The sequence below is a fragment of the Muntiacus reevesi genome, chromosome 2 (genome assembly GCF_963930625.1).
Source record: "Muntiacus reevesi chromosome 2, mMunRee1.1, whole genome shotgun sequence".
In the NCBI taxonomy this organism is placed as follows: Eukaryota; Metazoa; Chordata; class Mammalia; order Artiodactyla; family Cervidae; genus Muntiacus; species Muntiacus reevesi.
In genome coordinates this window covers 84,045,747-84,070,318 of record NC_089250.1, presented here as the reverse complement: position 1 = coordinate 84,070,318, position 24,572 = coordinate 84,045,747, and the positions used below count along the sequence as shown (strand labels likewise).

Here is a 24,572-nt window from a genome sequence, read left to right as displayed (position 1 = left end):
TTTTGTTATATATAGCTTTCAGCTAACACAGTTCTGTACAATGTAAGAATGGTCTGTATCTTCATTTTTCTTTTCTTCTCTATTCGAAATCCACTGTTTTTAAAAGCAGATTTTGATAATCACAATTTTGCTTTTTGTTTTTTTTCTGCAACTTTAGTTTTCATTTTCTGTGCTTTACATGCACTTTTTCTTGCCTTTTTTCTCTTGACCCTATTCAAATTTAGTTTCTTCATTTGTCTCTTTTGTTCCTTGATTTTTGTTGACATCATTGTTCCATATTATTAAAATTTAAAGCATAAGATGAGATTTCTTTTTCTCAGATAAATGTCTAATTCAGTTTGTATATATGAATTCCAGTTAACATAATTAGGCATTAACTTTAGTACCACTCGCCTTCAAATCTGTTCAAATCCAACAAAAAGCTAGTAAATCCTAGTTTATGAGTTTTATGAGTTTAAAGTGTCATTTTAATCTCATAATGTCTTTGTGACTAGTGATTAGAAATTAACTCAGAACACAAGTTCTTAGCCATCTTAGTAGTGTTTGGTGTGGACAGTATTATATTTAATGTCAGAAGACCTTGAGATAAATTTTGCTTCTACTTATTATTATCTACGTGACATTGAATATTACCTATAACCATTCCAAATAACCATTTTGTTATTTGTGAAATAAAAATACTGCCACCATCATAACGTTTTGGAAACACTCAAGAGGACAGTGTATGTAAAACCTCCTTTTTCATCGTCTGACACATACATTTTAATTACTGTTTCTCCTGTCATTGCGTTTGCTCTTGGATCAAGTCTTAACATTTTTTGTTAGGTGGAGTGGAAGCCACATAAGATGGGGACAACCTTTTCGACTACGCCATGTCACAACAGGAAAATACTTGAGTCTCATGGAAGACAAAAGCCTTCTACTCATGGACAAAGAGAAAGCTGATGTCAAATCAACTGCATTTACCTTCCGATCTTCCAAGGTAAGACGGATATAATTTTGGATTTCCCACTGCATTTCTTTTGATGTTAGAAATACAAAGAAAAGTGATGTATGTTTTACACAAATTTCTAAATTCCCAGTTACTCTTCTATTCATTCCTCTTCAGTCAAATCCATTTCCTCAACCAGTAAAACCTGCCCAGGTGTTTCACTTGGTTTATGGTTCTTTGGCTATTTTCATGGAGCATATCCATCCAACTCCTTTTAGTTTTCTTAGGCATCGACAATGCGGTAAGCACAGACCTTGTGCTGCTCTTGCATAACAGTGTGAGGGGCACATCAGCAGAACCTTTTCCTCGCAGGCTCGGTTACATATCTGCTCTTACATACAGACCTTTCTTCTTAGGTCTGTTGAATCCTGTGTAAGGACAAAACATCTAAGAATGTCCTTAGATCTTTCATGAGAATTCCTCTGAAGTAGATGTTGAGTAGAATAGACAAAATAAGTGTACATCAAAGTCAGGTTGAAATGCTGGTGCACAGTTAGACTGTCTCAGTACCTGATGTGTGTGTGTGTGTGTGTGTGTGTGTGTGTGTGTGTGTGTGTGTGTGTGTGTGAGCTGAGTCGTGTCTGACTCTTTGTGGTCCTATAGACTGTAGCTGAGTTGTGTCTGACTTTTTGTGGCCCCATAGACTGTAGTCCACCAGGCTCCTTTGTCCGTGGAAATTTCCAGGCAAGAATAATGGAGTGGGTTGCCACTTCCTGCTTCAAGGGATCTTCTCAACCTAGGGATCAAACCTGTGTCTCTTATCCAGGTCTCTTACATCTCCTGCATTGGCAGACAGGTTCTTTACCACTAGCGCCGCCTAGGAAGCCGTAGTACCTGATGAGATTCCCAGTTCACCAACCCCACCATGCAATGGATTGCTAACCATGCCTCAGTAAAACAGCACATGTCCTGAATAGTCAAGTGTCTCAGGAAAGCTGAAAATCGCTTATTCATTTGACACATGCCAAGTGTCTGCTGTGTGCCTTTTTAAGATAATTGTATATTTCTGTCCTTAAGTTAAAGATTATTGTGAAATTTGGGCATTGTGTTAGAAATGGTATTGAATTACTGGTTAGCTTTGTCTCAGAGATGCATAACTTTATGCCCGTGTCACAGATAAAGGTATGTTTGAGCAAGACCAGAACTAACTCTGAAACGATAGTAGCCTGAGTTTACATCTCTAATGCCATGCTCTCAGTTCTCTTGCTTTGGAAGACACAGAATGGTGGAAGATGCTTCTGATCTGGTGAGTTCTCCCAAATTTTCCAGGAACGACATCCAGTGTAGGTCCCTATTCATTCTGGTGGAAACAGACAAGGCTGGTCAGTTCCAGTGGATAATCTGAGACAGGATCAGCTTTTATAGTTATTATAGGGACCCACAGGGGAGCTCTGAAGGGGGGAGTACTTGGGTGGACTTTCTTTAGTTGGAAAGCAGTTGATCACATTGTGAACAGACTTGGTGCCAGTAGGCTTCTTCCTCAAGACTTTCACCACAGAGGTGGGAATTTACTGGTTTATCCACTGATATCCCTCGGTCCAGAAAGACAAAAAGATTAAACCTGCAAAAGATGATCAGTTATCTCATGGTGAAAGCCCTTTTCAAGAAAAAAAGATGGCAGAAAATTGGAAAAGCACAAAGAAATGCATGACATCCCAGCAAAATGTATCTACTGAAATAAAATCCCAGAGAAGGGGAAAAATATGAACATGCATATCACATTGAAATAACATTAGAAATTTTTTCAAGACATGGCATTTAAAAAGGTAAATATATATCTAACAAAAACTGGAGGTGAAAGAAGAAAAGTAAAAGGTGCTCTGATTGCTTCCAGTAAAACAGTGGTAAGTCAAATAATATTTTCTAAAAATTTCAAAATCAAGTAACAAACAAGATATTTCTGAGTAAAAATCCAAGCATTCAACTGTAATAAAATTTATTGAACGAAGGTAGTGGAAGAAAGGGAAGTCTGTAAAAGAAAGGAAGTGGACATGTTTTCACCCAGGACGTATGAGGGCTGACTTGATCTCAACTGGGAGCAGGGAAGATGCTGATAGCCCATGCCTTCCTAAACCTTGTTTCAGGCACTGGGAAGCAGGGACCCCTTTTCCCCTAAATCCTTCACCTTTTAAAGATGATAATTGCTACCATTCTGTGATTCTCGGTAAGTCTACAGTTTGAGCTGAGTATTTTCTGTAAGTGATCTCACTGAGAAACAGGATCCCCATTATCCAGATGGAAAAACTAAAGGCAGGAGAGGTGAGTCACTTGTCCACCTTCTATGGATAGTCACTTAGCTGGGTGTATAGAAGAGCTGGTGAACATGAGGTTAACCCTGCTCCAAACCACTGCCCAGGGTGGGTTTCAATAACCAAGCCTGATCTCCGGGTCTGGAACCCGGTACTGGCTAGTCACTCATTCACCTCCAAGGCTGTCAGAACTGCCCCAGGATCTCATGTAGTGAAGCGCTTTCTTATCCACTCTACAGGCTCCCAGGCAGCTGCCAGACACTATTGTCTAATTGTGGTCTCCTCAGTTCCTGTTATTGCTGGAGAAATCTGAAATTCATCTTTTTCTTTTCATTATTTCTCTAACAATCATATTCCTATAATCTTCAGAAATCCTATTTTGCTATAGAAAGCTGAATACCTCCACAATCTTTCTCTTTTCATTCTTTCTACTATAACAGCCCTACTTCTCCAGGAGGCAAATGGATGCCTCTAGCTTTTTTAGATTCCAAAATCACTGCAGATGGTGACTGCGGCCACAAAATTAAAACATGCTTACTCCTTGGAAGGAAAGTTATGACCAACCTAGACAGCATATTAAAAAGCAGAGACACTACTTTGCCGATAAAGGTCTTTCTAGTCAAAGCTATGGTTTTTCCAGTAGTAATCTATGGATGTGAGAGTTGGACTGTAAAGCAAGCTGAGCGCAGAAGAATTGATGCTTTTGAACTGTGGTGTTGGAAAAGAGTCTTGAGAGTCCCTTGGACTGCAAGGAGATCCAACCAGTCCATCCTAAAGCAGATCAGTCCTGGGTGTTCATTGGAAGGACTGATGTTGAAGCTGAAACTCCTAAACTGTGGCCACCTAATGTGAAGAGCTGACTCATTTGAAAGACCCTGATGCTGGGAAAGATTGAAGGCGGGAGAAGAAGGGGACAGCAGAGGATGAGATGGTTGGATGGCATCACCAACTCAATGGACATGAGTTTGGGTAAACTCCGGGAGCTGGTGATGGACATGGAGGCCTGGCGTGCTGTAGTCCATAGGGTTGCAAACAGCTGGACATGACTGAGCCACTGAACTGAACTGAACTGAACTGAACTGAGCAAAATAGGGTCTGGGTTATTCCTACGGAAATGCAAATACAAAACAGACACATATATTAACATTTCAAAATGTCTTGCATACATGCCTCCATTGATCTAGCAACATTCTATATAAGTGCATTTTAAATGAGAGGGGTTTTCTTATAGAAATAAAATAAAACTGTGCATATTACCTTTATCATTCCTTGCCATGGCAAAAAAAAACCTGGTAAGGACTCAAATGTTTAACAAATATTAATAGAGTTGGTAACTTAGTGGTATTAGCTATGAGAATATTGATTTGGAAAGATATCCATCATCATATTGTTGAGTGAAAAAAAGCAAATTAGGATGCAATTTAAAAATCTTACCTTTTTTTAAAAGTGAAGAAAAAGACCCCAGTGTGTGTTTGTATATTATTATATGTTAGATGTGAAAAATCTGCGCTAATCTTTTAATTTTGATGGCTTTAGAAAGATCGAAATGGAGGAGGCAGGAGAAAGAAGAAAGAATTGGGAGTTGAGGTTAGCAAATGCAAACTATTATGTAGAGAATGGATAAACATCAAGGTCCTACTGTACAAAAGGGAACTATATTTAAACTCTTGTGATAAACCATAATGGAAAAGAATATGAGAAAGAATGTGCATATATATGGAACTGAATCATTTTGCTATACAGTGAGAATTAACACAACATTGCAAATCAACTATACTTCCATAAAATATAAAAAATAAAACTAAAAAACAGATCAAAATGGAAGGTATATGAGAATATGAGTGCAAGGGGAAAGATTTTATTAACTTAAAAAAAAATCTCTGGTTGTTTTGCCTGTTATGATAGCCATTTTTCCTTTGTAACAAAAAAATCTGTTAAAAAATTCAACCATTGCACTGACATATTTGGACATGAGTTTTGTGCACATTTTAAATTTCTTTCTTTATGGGGAGACCTCGAATCAGAAATACTGACTCAAAAGCTATGAATATTTTCAAAATCTAGAAACAGTTCTCATCCAAAGCAATAGCTTTTGAAACATTTCCCCATAAATATCTCTGCTTTTGTTCGGTCAGTGTTATAGTTTGCATATGAAGAATTTTTACTGACCAGATTCTTCTGTGGTCTCTGCTCAGAGGTTCTGTTTCTGACTTTTGGTGATTGCATACTGTCATAGCTGACATTGAAAAAACAGAGAACTGAAATTTCAATATTGCCTTTTAATGAACTGTTTGCATGCATATGTGCATGCTAAGTTGCTTCAGTCATGTTTGACTCTGCGACCCCATGGACTGTAGCCTGCGAGGCTCCTCTGTCCATGGAATTCTCCAGGGAAGAATACTGGAGTGAGTTTCCAAGCCCTCCTCCAGGGGATCTTCCCAACCCAGGGATCACACCCAGGTCTCTTAAGTCTCCTGTACTGGCAGTTGTGTTCTTTACCCCTAGCACCACCTGGGAAACCCAATGAGCTGTTTGATTTCTGTAAAACTGGTCTCCTGTATGGAGCTCACGTTCATGGAGCCACTCTAATACACAGGTTGCTAATAACACACTATCAGTTTGTGTATAACATGGTTGAGATTCGTGAAAACAGAGGTGAAATCAAGGAAAACATCTTTTTAATTTATTTTATTGAAGTATACTTGACTTCGTGTTATGTTGTTTTGTGCTATATAGCAAAATGATTCAGTTGTACATGTCATATACATTATTTTTCATATTCTTTTCCATTATGATTTATCACAGGATATTGAATGCAGTTCCTTGTGCTACACAGTAGGACTTATTGTTTGTCCATCCTATATATAATTGTTTGCACTTGCTAATCCCAAACTACCAATTCATCCCTTCCCCACCCACTCCCCCTTGGCAACCACAAGTTTGTCTCTATGTCTGTGAGTCTATTTCTGTCCCATAAATAAGTTCATTTGTATCATGATGGTGTGATCACTCACCTACAGCCGGATATCCTGGAATGTGAAGTCAGGTGGGCCTTAGAAAGCATCACTATGAACAAAGCTAGTGGAGGTGATGGAATTCCAGTTGAGCTATTTCAAATCCTGAAAGATGATGCTGTGAAAGTGCTGTACTCAATATGCCAGCAAATTTGGAACACTCAGCAGTGGCCACAGGACTGGAAAAGGTCAGCTTTCATTCCAATCCCAAAGAAAGGCAATCCCAAAGAATGCTCAAACTATCGCACAATTGCACTCATCTCACATACTAGTCAAGTAATGCTCAAAATTCTCCAAGCGAGGCTTCAGCAATACGTGAACTGTGAACTTCCAGATGTTCAAGCTGGTTTTAGAAGAGGCAGAGGAACCAGAGATCAAATTGCCAACATCTGCTGGGTCATCGAAAAAGCAAGAGAACAAGAGAAAAACATCTATTTCTGCTTTATTGACTATGCCAAAGCCTTTGATTGTGTGGATCACAATAAATGACGGGAAATTCTGAAAGAGATGGGAATAACAGACCACCTGACCCACCTCTTGAGAAACCTATATGCAGATCAGGAAGCAACAGTTAGAACTGGACATGGACCAATAGACTGGTTCCAAATAGGAAGAGGAGTACGTCAAGGCTGTATATTGTCACCCTCTTATTTAACTTCTATGTATAGTACATCATGAGAAACGCTGGGCTGGAAGAAGCACAAGCTGGAATCAAGATTGCTGGGAAAAATATCAATAACCTCAGATATGCAGATGACACCACCCTTATGGCAGAAAGTGAAGAGTAACTAAAAAACCTCTTGATGAAAGTGAAAGAGGAGAGTGAAAAAGTTGGCTTAAAGCTCAACATTCAGAAAACTAAGATCATGGCATCCGGTCCCATCACTTCATGGCAAATAGATGGGAAAACAGTGCAAGCATAACCTCAGATATGCAGATGACACCACCCTTATGGCAGAAAGTGAAGAGTAACTAAAAAACCTCTTGATGAAAGTGAAAGAGGAGAGTGAAAAAGTTGGCTTAAAGCTCAACATTCAGAAAACTAAGATCATGGCTTCCGGTCCCATCACTTCATGGCAAATAGATGGGAAAACAGTGCAAGCCCAAAAATATTTTTTTGGGCTCCAAAATCACTGCAGATGGTGATTGTAGCCATGGAATTAAAAGATGCTTACTCTTTAGAAGGAAAGTCATGACCAACCTAGACAGCATATTAAAAAGCAGAGACATTACTTTGTCACCAAAGTCCGTCTAGTCAAGGCTATGGTTTTTCCAGTGGTCATGTATGGGTGTGAGAGTTGGACTGTGAAGAAAGCTGAGCGCCGAAGAATTGATGCTTTTGAACTGTGGTGTTGGAGAAGACTCTTGAGAGTCCCTTGGACTGCAAGGAGATCCAACCAGTCCATCCTAAAGGAGGTCAGTCCTGGGTGTTCATTGGAAGGACTGATGCTGAAGCTGAATCTCCAATACTTTGGCCACCTGATGTGAAGAGTTGACTCATTGGAAAAGACCCTGATGCTGGGAGGGATTGGGGGCAGGAGGAGAAGGGGACGACAGAGGATGAGATGGCTGGATGGCATCACTGACTCTATGGACATGAGTTTGAGTAAACTCCGGGAGTTGGTGATGGACATGGAGGCCTGGCGTGCTGCGATTTATGGGGTCTCAATGAATCAGACACGACTGAGTGACTGAACTGAACTGAACTGAACTGTATCATATTTTAGATTCAGCATGTAATTAATAGAATATGGTATTTGACTTTCTCTTTCTGACTTAACTTCTCTTAGTATGATAATCTCTAGGGCTATGCATGTTGCTGCAAATGGCATTCATTGTTTTTATGGCTGAGTAGTATTCTAGTGTGTGTGTGTGTGTGTGTGTGTGTGTGTGTGTGTGTGTGTGTGTGTGTGTGTGTGTGTGTACCACATGTTCTTTATCCATTCAGCTGCTGAGGGACATTTAGGTTGTTTCCATATCTTGGCTACTGTGAATAGTGCTCCTATGAAAATAGGAGTCCCTGTATCGTTTTGAACTAGAGCTTTTCTGGATAAATACCCAGAGGTGGGATTGCTGAATGGTTTGGTAACTCTGGGGGCTTCCCTGGGGGCTCAGCAGTAAAGAACCCATCTGCAGTCAGGAGATGGGGGTTCGATCTCTTGGAGGGCACAGCAACCCACTGCAGCACTCTTGCCTGGAGAATCCCGTGGACCGAACAGCCTGGGAGGCTGTAGTCCACAGCGTCTCAAGGAATCGGTTGTGTCTGAAGCCACTGAGCACGTGGAAACTCTATTTTTAATTTTTTTGGGAAATCTTATTTTTAAAATCACAGAATTTTCATTTTAAAATCATTGACATATTAGGTAATACAGTGTTTTCTATGAAGTCAAGACAGTAACTATTGTTTCTAAATTACTTTGTTCTATTATATATAATGTGCAATCATTATAGAAGATTTTAAAAAGAAATAATGCAAAAATATGGTAAGGGGTAAATTAAAATTGTGTACTATCCATCACTCAGAAACAACTATTGAGTGTATGTATTTCAGTCTTTAACAACTATATGCATATTTTTATACTAATAGGGCTACATATTAAAATTAAAAACTAAAATTAAAAATTATTCAAGAAGAAAGGTGCAATTGCATAATAAAAAAGCATGAACTTAAAACTAAAATAGAGTAAAAGTACAATTCTTAATTATAGATAACATAATATGTTTTTAAAATAAAATACTGTTTTTATATTGTTAACATTTTAGAGAAGATGATATAGGTAAACAGTTTCTTTCATCCTTTTGTTAAGCATTATACTTGGTTATGGTCCCTGGTCTTTGAATAAATAATCACATTTTCTTAAAGGTGTATCTGATTCTTGTTTTCCCTTAATGCCACTGACAAGCTGAAAATGCTTGCTATATTTTTACATATTTTTTCTATATCCAATGAAAATAATGAGTACTTATATTTCTGGAAGGCAAAGATTTGTGTGTAAGATATTTCTTTGGTTCTTGGTGTACTTTGAGTAGACAATTAATAAATGACTGTTGGTTGACATAATTACTATATTGTAAACCAAGTTTTTATTACTGGTGAAAAATTAAACTTTTTTTAGAACAGTTGAAAATACCAACTTTTATCTTAGAATCAAGGGTATGGTTTTAGGAATTCTGAAGTGAAAATCACCTCTTAAGGACCCTTATTTTACATTAGCATTCCCTTACCTATGATTGTGTGAAACTGCTTTGAAAGTATATTCTATATATTTGAAAACATTAAGATCATTCTGGGCTTCCCTCATAGCTCAGTTGGTAAAGAATTCACCTGCGATGCAGGAGACCCTAGTTCGAATCCTGGGTCAGGGAGATCTGCTGGAGAAGGGATAGGCTACCCACTCCAGTGTTCTTTGACTTCCCTTGTGGCTCAGCTGGTAAAACTGGTAAAGAATCCACTTGCAATGTGGGAGACCTGGGTTCAATCCCTAGGCTGGGAAGATCCCCTGGAGAAGGGTAGGCTACCCACTCCAGTATACTGGCCTGGAGAATTTCATGGACAGTATAGTCCATGGGGTCCCAAAGAGTTGGACATAACTGAGTGACTTTCACTTCACTTCATTTCAAGATCATTCTTACTTAAAATTTTGTGAACAGCTTTAAAAATCTGTTCTACTAGTTAATATAAGGAGCAATGACAAAACCCACTGAAATATTGTGAAGTAATTAGCCTCCAACTAATAAAAAATAAAAAAAATAAATAAAAAAAATTAAAAAAAAGCAATTTTTAAAATTGTCATTGGAATATCTTTGTACTAATGTGAACACTCATTAGCCATTCTCAAGTTCAGGATTTGCAGAATAATCAGTTGTTGATGACTGGATATATTCAGAATAAACACAATAAAGTGAAAGACAATTTATAATATCACCCATGTTGTCCCCTTATTCCCCTCAGCTTTAGGGAGATATAACTGACATTTAATAATGTGTGAAAGTAAGATGTACAATGTGATGTTTTGATGCACATATATATTGCAAAATCCTTGGTCTTTTTTTTTTAAGAAAGCATTTATATCATGAAAAATTCAGTTTGATTCATGCAGGTTTTCATAGAACTTTTCTTCACTTTCTCTACTCCTAGAATTTTAAACCGTTACATTAGTGTATTGAAATGTCAGTTTTAATCATAAGGTAGGTTGACAATCACCCCTGTATTACACTGCCCCCAAGATGTAATTTTTTTTTTAACTTAAAATGCCACTACAATATTCCTCTTTGGGTGATTTTATGCAGTCTTTTTCATCTCATGAACCATAAATAGAAACCTTTAGCTATTGAAATGATGGAATACCAACCTCAAATAAGACTTCCAATGAGATTACAAGGATTATGGAGCAAATTGTAAAAATAGAACAAAATATTTTTAGGACATAGTTTTAGCATGTTTTTATTTGAGATTTTTATTCTTGGCTCAAAATATGTTTAAGATATTTTAAAATATATAGACCCACCAATAAAAATAAGAGTCAAGCTAACAGTTTATAATGTGCCAAGTAATGTGCTAAGTCCTTTTTATGTGTTTTCTTATTTAATCCTAGTTCAAACCTATGAAGTTTAGATACTGTTTTTAGTCTTCATTATGTAGATGACTATATTTAGGCTTAGGTTAGTTAAGTGGCAGATCTATACTCTGAACCTAAGTATTAATAGTAAATCTGAAGCCTCCTTTAATGATAAAACTTGTGGTTTAATAATAATAAGTAGCACATAAAAAGAAATGTTGCTCATCTGTGATCACCTGCATTTATGGTTGCTTCGTGATTGATTAAATATCTAAAAATTAAAATCAAAATGGATAACTTGGGCTTTTTTTGTTATCAAAATAGTTATATGAAGTTTTCAATGCAGATGGATTTTTGTTTTTAATCAGGATTAAATTCAGAATAAATTTTTGCAATCAGGTGCTGTTTCTCAAAGGGTTTTGATGGCATAATAGAAAGTAATGCCCACTATCTTTTTACAGAAGATACAGAAATTCAGTTTTAGTTTTTATGGTAACTTTAAATAGCATTAAGCCTGACAGTGAGCTTGGTGAAACCATCTGTGGTTAAGATGAGGTGTTTAACTAATTTGAAAGGATATGTGCATTTTTGTGTTCATTGCAGCATTATTTATATTAACTAAGACTGATTAGTGCCCATTGACAGGTGAATGGATAAAGGAGATATGGTGTACATACAAATATATATGATGGAATGTTACTCATCTGAAAAAAGAAATCTCGCCATTTACAACAATATGGATGGGCATCGGGGATATGCTGAGTCCGAGAAAGACAAATACTCTATGATTTCACTTATATATTTATATATGTACATATGCAGAATTTAAAAAACAAAACTGATGAACAAGCATCACAGAACAGACTCATAGATATAGAGGACAAACATTATTGGTTGCCAGAAGGGAGAGAAACTAAAAGGTACAAACTTCCAATTACAAATGAATAAGTCATAGGAATGAAATGTTCAGCATGGGGAATATAATTAATAATATTGTAGTATCTTAGATGACACATGGTAATTAGACATCATAGTGATGATTTTGTAATGTATAGCATTATGATTGAATCACTGTGTTGTATATCTGGAGCTAACATAATATTGTAGGCCAATTATATTTCAAGTTTTAAAATTGGAGATGCTGCAAAGAAATGCAACAAGATGTTAATGATGGTTGTCTCTGGGAGAGATGAGGACTATAGGTGATCATTAATTCTTGATACTTTTATGTATTTGTAGTTGTCTGCAATGAACAGATTTTGCTTGTAAAATTAGAAAGAAGCAATGTCCTTTAAAATGAAGTAAAAAAAGACAACAACAACAACAAAAAAAAAAAAAGAAAAAAAATGAGGTATATCAGTCAGAGTTTAACCAGAGAGACAGTGTCAGAATGAGAGACATATATATGAAAGGATGTTTTATATGGACTTGCTTTCTGAGATTTGGATGCTGGCGGAGGAGTTTGTAGTGCAAATGTCCTGAAGAGGAAGATTGTAAGCAGAATGAAATCGATGGGACTCACTGTAGTCTCTGTGCTTAAGGAAAGCCTAAATCCTCTTTTAAAGACTGCACCTGATTAAGTATGACTCACCTTGGGAAGCCTCCCACTTTATTTGCTCAAATCAATTGAATCGGGACCCTGACTACATCTGCTGGATCTTTTCACCTTTGCGGTGTAACACAACCTAATTGCAGAAGTGATACCCCATCATGTTCACTGGTTCTGCCCACACTCCAGGGGAGGGAAGATATAGTACAAGATTTTTAGAGGGCTTCTCTTAAGGCTCTGTGTCCTTGTTTCATTGTCCCCATGGAAGCTCCTCAAAGACCCTCTGTTATTGAATCAGGTCTGCTGCTCGCTGCTTACAAAATGAATAGTCACAAATGCTGATAGAAAGGAAGGTTGCCTTGAATCAGAATAACTACTGTCTGGGGAGATGGTGGACTCAGCAACCCCCAAAACCACCTCTGAAGATTCTGCATGGCAGTGGAAGCTTTTAAAGGGAAACCAGGAAGTAATCTAGTGAATCATTGAGATAGGGGGTCAGAGTCATGGCCATCCCCCGCAGTGTGCAGGCTCATCGACTTTACATGATCTTTCTTTAGATACTGCCTTGTTTACACAGTTTATTTGTGAGATTTCTGAAGGGGAAGCTAGGGAAGTGATCTGGTCATCTGTTAATTACTTATTCATTTCTGCTTCTTTGATTTAGGGAAAGAACCAACAAGTTGCAAACTATTGTGTGACGTAAAGATTTGAAAGGTGAGCTAGGGCCGAAAATGAGTAGAGCATGGGGGTGCCTGGTTTAAGGTTAGTGAAGAGACAAAAGAGGGGCCTTCTACAAGCTGCTTACATCTCCAAATACAGGAAAAGTTTTAAAGCTCTTCTCTCCATAAACCCACCCACTGGAGTTTTTCCTCATGAAACTTCTGAACACAGGGGCTAAAGCCAGCTGTGTGTTTTTTTGCAGTTCTGCCCTGGATGGGCTAAGCTTGGCCTGGCCTGTCCATCTCAGCAATTTCTCTTAACCTGTAGCATTGTTAGACTCATATTTCACAGTGACCAGCTATTTTTTTGCCAAAATGTGCCCCTGTATAGAAGCAAATAAATTAATTTTTGACCTTTTAACTCTCAAACTTTAGCCACTACTTGTCTTAAGGAGAAAATACCAAAATACTCCATCTGCTAAGGATGTAGGCCTTTGTCTTCTTTCTCTCAGTCACTTGACAGAATAATTTGGGGACATTTAAGGAAAATTTCAGTTAATGCTAGAAGAATGTCTTTGAACTACCTTTGTCCATATAATTAAAACATTATGCTATTAGGACTAGTTTAAATTTCTTAATGAGTCTAATCTCCACTATTATGTCCAGTATATATAATTTAAGGAGAACAGTTGTTCAGACATAGTTTTGACATAGTCATGAGCCAGATTGACATACCCAATGCCAAAACATCATTTTTTATTTTTCAGGCTGATCTTTTAAACTTCTGGAACCATATTAATATTCATTTGGAAATTAGATTTTCCAAGCATTCATGAGTAGGATTATTTGAATTCTGGGATTGGGGCTATTTTATTTTATTTTTTCTCAAGAGTGACCTTGATTTTTTCAGGCAGTGAATCTTGCTGAACTGAAGCTCCAATTTCTTTCTTTCTTTGGCAGTGGGCTGTTGCTTGTACTGTTTGTGCTCAGTTATTTTGGAGTCTAGCTGCTACTATTTACTAGGGCGCCCCTGGGTGTGCATAGTATAATGGTTAACAAGAATTGGCAGATTGCATAAACAGATTTTGTGGCTACTTTTCTCATCCAGGATTTAGCTCGTCTAATTTTTTTGTCTGCTTGTAAGCCCCAAACTGTGTCCTTTGATACCTCAAGTATCAAATAAGACAGAACCTTAATCCCAGGAATGCAAGGATTCTTTAATATCTGCAAGTCAATCAATGTAATACGCCACGTTAACAAATTGAAAGATAAAAACCATATGATTCTCTCAATAGATGCAGAAAAAGCCTTTGAGAAAATTCAACATCCATTCATGATAAAAACTCTCCAGAAAGCAGGAATGGAAGGAACATACCTCACCTAATAAAAGCTATATATGACTAACCCACAGCAAACTTTATCCTCAGTGGTGAAAAAGTGAAAACATTTCCCTTAAAGTCAGGAACAAGACAAGGGTGCCCACTCTCACCACTACTATTCAACATAGTTTTGGAAGTGTTGGCCACAGCAATCAGAGCAGAAAAAGAAATAAAAGGAATCCAGATAGAAAAAGAAGAAGTAAAACTCTCACTGTTTGCAGACGACATTATCCTTTAGATAGAAAACCCTAAAGACTCTACCAGAAAATTACTAGAGCTAATCAATGAATACAGTAATGTTGCAGGATATAAAATTAACACACAGAGATCCCTCACATTCATATACACTAACAATGAGAAAACAGAAAGAGAAATTAAGGAAACAATACCATTCACCATTGCAACAAAAAGAATAAAATACTTAGGAATACATCTACCTAAAGAAACAAAAGACCTACATATAGAAAACTATAAAACACTGATGAAAGAAATCAAAGAGGACACAAATAGATGGAGAAATATACTGAAGAATCAATATTGTGAAAATGAATATACTACCCAAAGCAATCTGTAGATTCAATGCAACCCCTATCAAGCTACCAACGGTATTTTTCACAGAACTAGAACAAATAATTTCACAATTTGTATGGAAATACAAAAAACCTCGAATAGCCAAAGTAATCTTGAGAAAGAAGAATGGAACTGGAGGAATCAACCTGACTGACTTCAGACTATACTACAAAACCACAGTCATCAAGACAGTATGGTACTGGCACAAAGACAGAAATATAGATCAATGGAACAATAGAAAGGCCAGAGATAAATCCACAAACCTATGGACACCTTATCTTCGACAAAGGAGGCAAGGATATACAATGGAAAAAAGACAACGTCTTTAACAAGTGGTGCTGGGAAAACTGGTCAACCACTTGTAAAAGAATGAAACTCGAACACTTTCTAATACCATACACAAAAATAAACTCAAAATGGATTAAAGATCTAAATGTAAGACCAGAAACTATAAAATTCCTAGAGGAGAACATAGGCAAAACACTCTCTGACATAAATCACATCAGGATCCTCTATGACCCACCTCCCAGAATATTGGAAATAAAAGCAAAACTAGACAAATGGGACCTAATGAAACTTAAAAGCTTTTGCACAACAAAGGAAACTCTACGCAAGGTGAAAAGACAGCCTTCAGAATGGGATAAAATAATGGCAAACAAAGCAACAGACAAAGGATTAATCTCAAAAATATACAAGCACCTCCTGAAGCTCAATTCCAGAAAAATAAATGACCCAATCAAAAAATGGGCCAAAGAGCTAAACAGACATTTCTCCAAAGAAGACATTCAGATGGCTAACAAACACATGAAAAGATGCTCAACGTCACTCATTATCAGAGAAATGCAAATCAAAACCACAATGAGGTCCCATTACATGCCAGTCAGAATGGTACATATACACAATGGAATATTACTCAGCCATTAAAAAGAATACATTTGAATCAGTTCTAATGAGGTGGATGAAACTGGAGCCCATTATACAGAGTGAAGTAAGCTGGAAAGATAAACACCATTGTAGTATACTAACACACATATATGGAATTTAAGAAGATGGTAACGATAACCCTATATGCAAAACAGAAAAAGAGACACAGATGTATAGAACAGACTTTTGGACTCTGTGGGAGAAGGCCAGGGTGGGATGTTCTGAGAGAATAGCATTGAAACAAGTATACTACCAAGTGTGAAACAGATTGCCAGCCCAGGTTGGATGCATGAGACAAGTGCTCAGGGCTGGTGCACTGGGAAGACCCAGAGGGATGGGATGGGGAGGGCGGTGGGAGGGGGGATCAGGATGGGGAACACATGTAAATCCATGGCTGATTCATGTCAGTGTATGGCAAAAACCACTACAATATTGTAAAGTAATTAACCTCCAACTATTAAAAATAAATGAAAAAAAAAAAAAAAGAACCTTTCTTCTACTTGAGCTCCAAGCAGATTGGACAGGGCATGCCCCTAGACAAAGGCTACATCTTACAAATCACTTGAGTAGTCTTTGTCTTTATAGAGAAGTCTGCTGTTCACTTTCTGCTTTTGGTTTCTGAAATGCCTAACAACAGAGTCTAAAAAATATGTTTTTCCATTTTTCTAACTGGTTGTCTCTGGGATGATTAGCCTAACTAAACTACAGTCATTTCCCATGTCTAGAATAACTAAAAAGAAAACTAAATATAGAAGATTTATAAAATATATCAAGGTAATGCTAAAACTAAATGTCACTAATTTAGATATAGGTTAGCTAATACAGGGTTTTAGGAATCTGATGTCTCACCTAACTTGGACACTTTATTTCTGGAAAGACAGACTAGTTTTCTGTTTGATGCTTTTACCAGCTGTCATGTTCTTACCATGGTGATTGGTCAGATCATCTAGATTATTTTCACCTGAATGTCTCCTAAACTTGAGCTACAGAAAATGATAGGAAATAAAAGAAGGAAAAGACTGACTGGCTTTTTGTTCTTGTAAAAAGCAAATAATCTGGTGTTCCCCCCCCCCCATGTCACTTTAGCAGTTCTTACTTGACTTGAGGATCAGAATAATTACAAAAACATGGTCATCATGAAGTTTTGGAATTAAAAGTTCTAACCCAGAGAGTGATGTGAAGCACTTCAGTAAAAAGCAAGCACAGCATACCTTTGTACTTAGTAGCTGCACTTTTCAAAGCACTAGCCACAAGCCTATAAATAGACTACAAGCCAATTTCCTGGGATAAAGGAAAAACAAAAATCATGTTAGAAGCTCCTTGTTTTATTTTGAGGAGATAATTGCATTGTTATATATTTTTCCTAGAGTTTATTTTTTCTATTTAGAGGGTTGGTTTATGTAGATTTGTAGTTTATCTGGTTTGATAGAATGAAATTGGAATGGTTTATTATCTGTTTTATTGCAGATTAAGGTTATTTGCATAATGGTTAAATCAACTTAACTTCTAATTGCATTCACTTTCTTATATGACCTTGACCCTTTTTGCATTAAGAATCGAAACTCTTTTAAGTTTTAATTTTCAATTGTTGACGGAGTGTCCATAATTATTTCGGAGTTGCTAATTATTAGTGTGGTGTAATAATACCATAAGAAATCAAAATTTCTGTTTTACTTGAATTGTTCCTTTTGGTGGTTTAACAGACATAAAATTGAATCCAACCTAATTTCTAGAAACATTTATATAACTAGTACTGATTTCAAACAATGCTCAAACAGCCAAAGAGATAGACAAAATTTAAAGTAAATTTAACAAGAAAATTAGAACAAGGACAGTAAGAAACCACAAAAGAAGATATTGTAACCAAAAGAGATTAGATTTTTTTTCTGCTATTTTAAGAATTATACAGTACTTCAAGGCATAATGAGTTTTTGAAGACCAGAATGAAACATGGAAGGGAAAATTGAAGGAAGAAGCATTAAAACAAATCAGGATTGAAAGGAAATATTTAGTTGGTATCAGAGGATTGATTGTTTCTTCCTAGCATAGGGAACTCTGTAGTCCAAAAACTATATTGAAACTGACTTATACCCTTGAATAGGGTTTGAAAGAAATCATCATTATTCCTAACATCCTCATTAAAACAAAATTCATCATCAGCATTATAAATAACAGCTTCATGGTCAAAATCATGAAAGTTTATTAAAGTGTTTATTTTATCCCAGGTACTGTGCTGAAAGTGTTGCATTCATTATCTCGTTTTTTCTGATACTGTGGGGGAGGTTCTCATGTTAGCTTTATTTACAGATGAGAAACAGAGGCTTAAAAGGTTTAATTAACTTATCCTAAGGCCTCAGAGGTACTAAGTGGCAGAGATTAGGCTCAAAATTGGATTTTCTGTCCCCCAACCTATACTCTTAGTCATTAATCATAAAAATAATAATCTGGAAAGAGTATGAAACCTAAATTACTGATCTTAAGGTCTCTAGTTTGGAGTTTGCCATGAAGCAATATAAAATTTTGTGTTATGGCCAAAATAATTTTCTGCCCGTATGAATAATTCAGGAGTATGTTATTTATCTTTGCAATCTCCTACTCAGTTTCTAGTAGAGGTTGAACTGCTACAATAGAACATTTGACCATTATTATTTCAGAGGGCTGCATTTTTCAAGGAACATGATTTACAACAAGGCAAAGTTCCTTTGATATTAAACCAGTATTTTTTAAAGCCTTTGCTTGTTTTTTTTTGTCCCCTCTCCCAGGAAAAATTGGATGTAGGAGTGAGAAAAGAAGTCGATGGCATGGGAACCTCTGAAATTAAATATGGAGACTCAGTGTGTTATATACAGCACATCAGTACAGGCTTGTGGCTGACTTACCAGTCTGTGGATGTGAAATCAGTGAGAATGGGATCCATACAACGCAAGGTAAGAATGTACGAAAACACTGTCTATTGTGGTCATTCTTAATAACTGAAAAACAAAAATGCAAGACCCAAACAAGTAGCAACACTTTCAGCCACTTGCTGTGTTTATTTACAAGCTAGAGGTCCAGTCCCACCCTGGTAAACTCTCTGGGTTTTGTATGGTGAGCAGTATTAGATGTTGCTTTCTTGTTGTTGTTTAGTTGCTCAGTCCTGTTTGACTTTTTTCGACGCCATATACTGTATGGCCTGCCAGGCTCCTCTGTCCATAGGATTGTCCTATGGACAGAATACTGAAATGGGTTGCCTTTTCCTCCTCCAGTAGACCACATTTTGTCAGAACTCTACACTTTGATCCATCGCTTTTGGGTGTCCCTGCATGGGGCGTGGCTCATAGCTTCATTGAGTTACAGAAACCCCTTCACCACAACAAGGCTGTGAACTATGAAAGAGTTGAAATTTTAGTTTTCTTGTGTTTTTCATTATTATGCCCAAGTCACATTTATCTCAGCTTGCTGTCATTTCATCTATTCTGGTTGTTCATCTCAGTATGACTTCTTATTGTGAATTTTCACTCCTCTTTCACTCAAGAAATATTTTCTTTCTAGTTCATTAAATTCTCTTTTTATGCCTTCTTGCATCCTGTAGACAATTAAAATAGTTTATATACTTAAATAATATTCTCCTATTTCATTTTATCTGACTTTAATAAAGCAGATATGATTGCTAAATTTTATCAGTTGAAGGGAGATAAAAATCATATTTTAGTGTCTTTTACTTCATTGATAAATAAGTTAATAGACATCACAATATTTAAGAATCCTTATATTCATAGACTAAACCCGGTTTGGCCTAGTTTATTATTCTGCTTAAATCTTATTGGTTTCTACTTATATTTTATTTTAGAACTTACCTAGAATTGCCACATATATTCATTTGATAAATTTATGCATTAATTTTTCTTTGTTTATGGATACTGAAATTTGAAATTCATACAATTTTCAGATTTCATGAAGTAGTATTTCCTTTGTTTTTTTCCACCTTTAGAAAATGTAGACCATTCATAGGTGACAGACTGTGTAAAGACAGGCAGCAGTCATTGCTCACTTACTAGTCTACTATTAAAAGAGCATGTTCTCTTTGCAGGTTCATTAGAGCTCACTTGTGAAATTGTCTAGTCCTATGATCTTTTAAATATTGGATCTTAAATTTCCTTTCCAATCTCTGTTAAATAAGTTGATATCATCAAATTTTCTATGTTAAGGAGATTCCTTTTGATGATTTTTAACTTGCTAGGAAGTCATCCATGTCCTCTGGGGTAGTCAGTTCTTTTTTATGTTCTTAAAATAAAAAATTGGAGATGGGGATTAAGTTTTATACAGCATTGATTTATTATATTTTATAATTTTAATGTCTTTTGTATCTTATATCATATTTCATGTGTTTATTTCTTTCTTTCAATTTTATCTTTGGCCTGCTTTGTGAGAGGTTAATCTCTTTCATTTATCTTCTTTTATTCATCCTTACCTACTATATCATTTTCTTTCTAGTTCATTAAATTCTCTTTTTATCTTAATTAATTCATCTTTTCAATTTTGTTTTTGTTTTTTAGAGTCTAAAAATGAGTAATACATTGCTTCATTATGGTCATTTTTTTCTTTGTCAGTGAATGCATTTAAGGCTTTGGGATTGACTTTGGGACTTCCCTGATGGTCCAGTGGTTAAGACTCCCAGTTTCCATTGTAGGGGACAAAGGTTCAATCTCTGGTAGAAGACATCACAATATTTAAGAATCTTTATATTCATAGACTAAACCCAGTTTGGTTTAGTCTAAGATCCCAGGTGTTCTATGGAGTGGCAAAAAGGAAAAAAACAAAACTTTAAATAGAAAAAAAGACTTTGTGTCTCTATCTCATTGATTTTGGTATAGAGAAAATTATCTTTACATTGCTTTTTAAATAGTTTGTGATATTAGTTCTTGTTGCTAATTTTAGTTCAGTTTATCTGGTTAAACGTTCTGAAGACATCTTGCTGTTGGTGTTGAGTGAAGGGAGTTAGACACATATGGTTCCATTTACATGTCAGTACACAAGTGACCTTTGCTGTTGAAACAAGTCCAGAAGATAGGAAATACCTTGGAGAACAGGGACAGGAAGTGAGCACTGGGGCAGGTTTTAAGGTGCCTTAACATTCTCTTTCTTGATTGGGTGTTACACAGTTGTTTCACTTTGTAAAATTCATTCAGCTGTTCAATTATCTCTTTATGTTGTATATTCAGAAATATAAAGCCTAACAAAAGAAATAATACAATAAAATACATTTTTTAAAAGAACTGACATACCTTAGAAGCATTGCTCAGTGCTTATAAATTAACCCTGCTATGTTCAGAATTACTGTATAAGTGGTATCCCATGTAATGTTTTCCTTTGCTTCTTTTGTTCAGAGTTTGTTTAGACTGTGGATGAATTATTGAATATAGATATGTGAAAGCACTCTAATATTTGTTTTTCAAATCAATACATTTATTGATTTGTGCTTTAAACAACAACAGATTCATCTTTAAAGCAAAAACTGAATAAATATATTGAATGATGGATTTGTACAGGGACCTGTATATATTACTTTACCTGAGCATGACTGTGTACAGCGTATTTCACCTGTCTTTAGACTCTGTTTATTGTCATAGTTCACCATTTTGAGTGCACATCTTCCTAACACCCATTTGAAAAACGGATGTTGGGAGTAATGGAGTTATTTGTCCTTTCATGCAGGCTATTATGCATCATGAAGGACACATGGATGATGGCCTAAATTTATCCAGATCTCAGCATGAAGAATCACGAACAGCACGTGTCATCCGGAGCACAGTCTTTCTTTTTAATAGATTTATTAGGTACATTTTCCTTCTTTGTTGTGATTGCTTGATATTTTATTTCAATTTTGTTTTCAGATTACAAATAAACAATTCTAAAACATATTATGTTGGTAAATCTCATACAGTTTGGCAATTCTGCTGAACACATTAGGAAATGCTAGTTAGATGATTTTGTGTTTTTCTTTCTAAAATTGGAATATAGTTGATTTACAATGTGTTAGTTTCAGGTATACAGCAAAGTGACTTAGTCAGCAAAGTCACTTATAAGTGACTTATACATATTCATATAAGTGACTTTATACAGCAAAGTCACTTATAAGTGACTTATACATATTCATATATCTGTGCTTTTTCAAATTCTGTTCCCTTATGATTATTATAGAGTACTGAGTCTATTTCCTTTAAATGATTTTTAAAGAAATGACTGTGGTTTTAGGAACTGTATGTGAAACTTATAATTGTTAGCTGTATGTGAGAATTATTCTATAACATACCTTTGTGCTAGCTCTTTCACACTGAAGTTGGTACTTCCTAGATACTTTGTGAATTTTGAATTTTTTTTTTTAGGTGATTCTTGTAATAAGTAAATTTTACCACGTAATAATGGAAACAATTGCATATCTACAAAACTAAGTCTAATTTGTGTCCAAAGTGTTTTCTGGAAACCTTATACCAATATATATTCTGGTTGGTGATAGGTATTATATCTATTTTTACACTTGCCAATTTAAAGATGGGAAAAACTGATATATATGTGTATATGCTCTTCCCAGGTGGTAAAGAACTCACCTGCTGATGCAGGAGACATATAGGTTTGTTCCCTGGATCGGCAAGATCCTTGGAGGAGGAAATGGCAAGACATTCTAGTTCTTAGGTGGAGCATCCCCTTGGACAGAGGAGCCTGGAGGTCTTCATTCATAGGTTCGCAGAGTCAGACAGGACTGAAGCAACTGAACATGCAAGCCTGCATGTATATATTTATAGTATATACTTATTTATTTGTTACTGTTTAGTCACTCAGTCATGTCCAACTCTTTAAGACCCCATGGACTGCAGCCCACCAGGCTCCTCTATCCATGGAATTTCCCAGGCAAGAATACTGGAGTGGGGTGCCATTTCTTTCTCCACATATTTATTTATAATGATATTTAGTTTTTTAAAATTTGCACATCAGTGTGAATTGTTAAAAAAACCAATGAGTATATCTCATATTTTTTGGCCAGGTTTCTTCTTTTATTTTTTCTTTGTGATTTGCCCTGTTATTTGATAATATTTATATTAGGCCATTATGAGCTTTTTCTATGTTAGAGATATTAATTTCCTATATAAATTGTAAATATTTCCCCATTTTTTTGGTTTGGAAAAGATCTTAAAGTGTTTTTTCCATTGTGGTTTGCTCAATAAATCATGTCTTGGTTTTATAGCATATAAAAGACCTTTACCACCTAAGATTATATGAATGTCAATTATTCTCTGCTTCTTTTATAAACCATTGCATTGTGTTTGCATTTCTGTGCATACTTTCATGAAATCAGAGCATGTGCAGAGCATTCACCTTCATCATATCCTTAGTATTTATCTCAATTCTCTGTCTTATATAAATCCTAACCCTTTTCAGATGGAGTAATGCTTGCTGGAGTAGACATCATGAGATTCTTATTTTTTATAGCAATATTTTAACTGGGAAATTGTAACTTATCTAGGATCAATTCAACTTAGACTTTTTCCATCTTGTCCTTTCCATAATTCTTCTTTCAGTTCAGTTCAGATCAGTTGCTCAGTCTTGTCCAAATCTTTGAGACCCCACGAACCACAGCACGCTAGGCCTCCCTGCCCATCACCAACTCTCGGAGTCCTCCCAAACCCATGTCCATTGAGTCGGTGATGCCATACAACCATCTCATCCTCTGTTGTCCCCTTCTCTTCCTGCCCGCAATCTTTCCCAGCTTCAGGGTCTTTTCAAATGATCAGCCCTTCGCATCAGGTGGCAAAAGTATTGGAGTTTCTGCTTCAACATCAGTCCTTCCAATGACATCCAGGACTGATCTCCTTTAGGATGGACTGGCTGGATCTCCTTGCAGTCCAAGGGACTCTCAAAGAGTCTTCTCCAACACCACAGTTCAAAAGCATCAATTCTTCAATGCTCAGCTTTCTTTATAGCCCAACTCTCACATTCATACATGACCACTGGGAAAATCATAGCCTTGATTAGATGGACCTCTGTTGGCAAAGTAATGTCTCTGCTTTTTAATGTGCTGTCTAGGTTGGTCATAACTTTCCTTCCAAGGAGTAAACGTCTTTTAATTTCATTGCCACAATCACCATCTGCAGTGATTTTGGAGCCCCAGAAAAATAAAGTCAGCCACTGTTTCCACTGTTCCCCATCTATTTGCTATGAAATGATGGGACCGGATGCCATGATCTTTGTTTTCTGAATGTTGAGCTTTAAGCCAACTTTTTCACTCTGCTCTTTCACTTTCATCAAGAGGCTCTTTAGTTCTTCTTCCCTTTCTGCCATAAGGGTGGTGTCATCTGCATATCTGAGGTTATTGATATTTCTCCCACAATCTTGATTCCAGCTTGTGCTTCCTCCAGCCAGGTGTTTCTCATGATGTACTCTGCATATAAGTTAAATAAGCAGGGTGACAATATACAGCCTTGACGTACTCCTTTTCCTATTTGGAACCAGTCTGTTGTTCCATGTCCAGTTCTAACTGTTGCTTCCTGACCTGCATACACGTTCTCAAGAGGCAGGTCAGGTGGTCTGGTATTCCCTTCTCTATCCTACTGCCTAATCAGTTCTATTGAGGAAAATAATCATAAATCTTTAAAATAGCCTATTTTCTGTGTAGTCTATCCATTAGTACTGACTTCTTCAAC

The 24,572-nt window shown here is 36.4% G+C and overlaps 1 protein-coding gene across 1 annotated transcript in view; it reads left to right on the top strand.

Annotated features, from left to right (window-relative positions):
- The window catches only part of RYR2 (ryanodine receptor 2), an 813,831-nt gene that overhangs the window by 376,974 nt on the left and 412,285 nt on the right, over positions 1–24,572 (top strand). Inside the window, exons 12-14 of the mRNA XM_065922240.1 lie at positions 826–982; positions 18,657–18,821; positions 21,589–21,710. Coding sequence (XP_065778312.1) covers positions 826–982; positions 18,657–18,821; positions 21,589–21,710 — 444 coding nt within the window. The remainder of the gene's footprint in view (positions 1–825; positions 983–18,656; positions 18,822–21,588; positions 21,711–24,572) is intronic.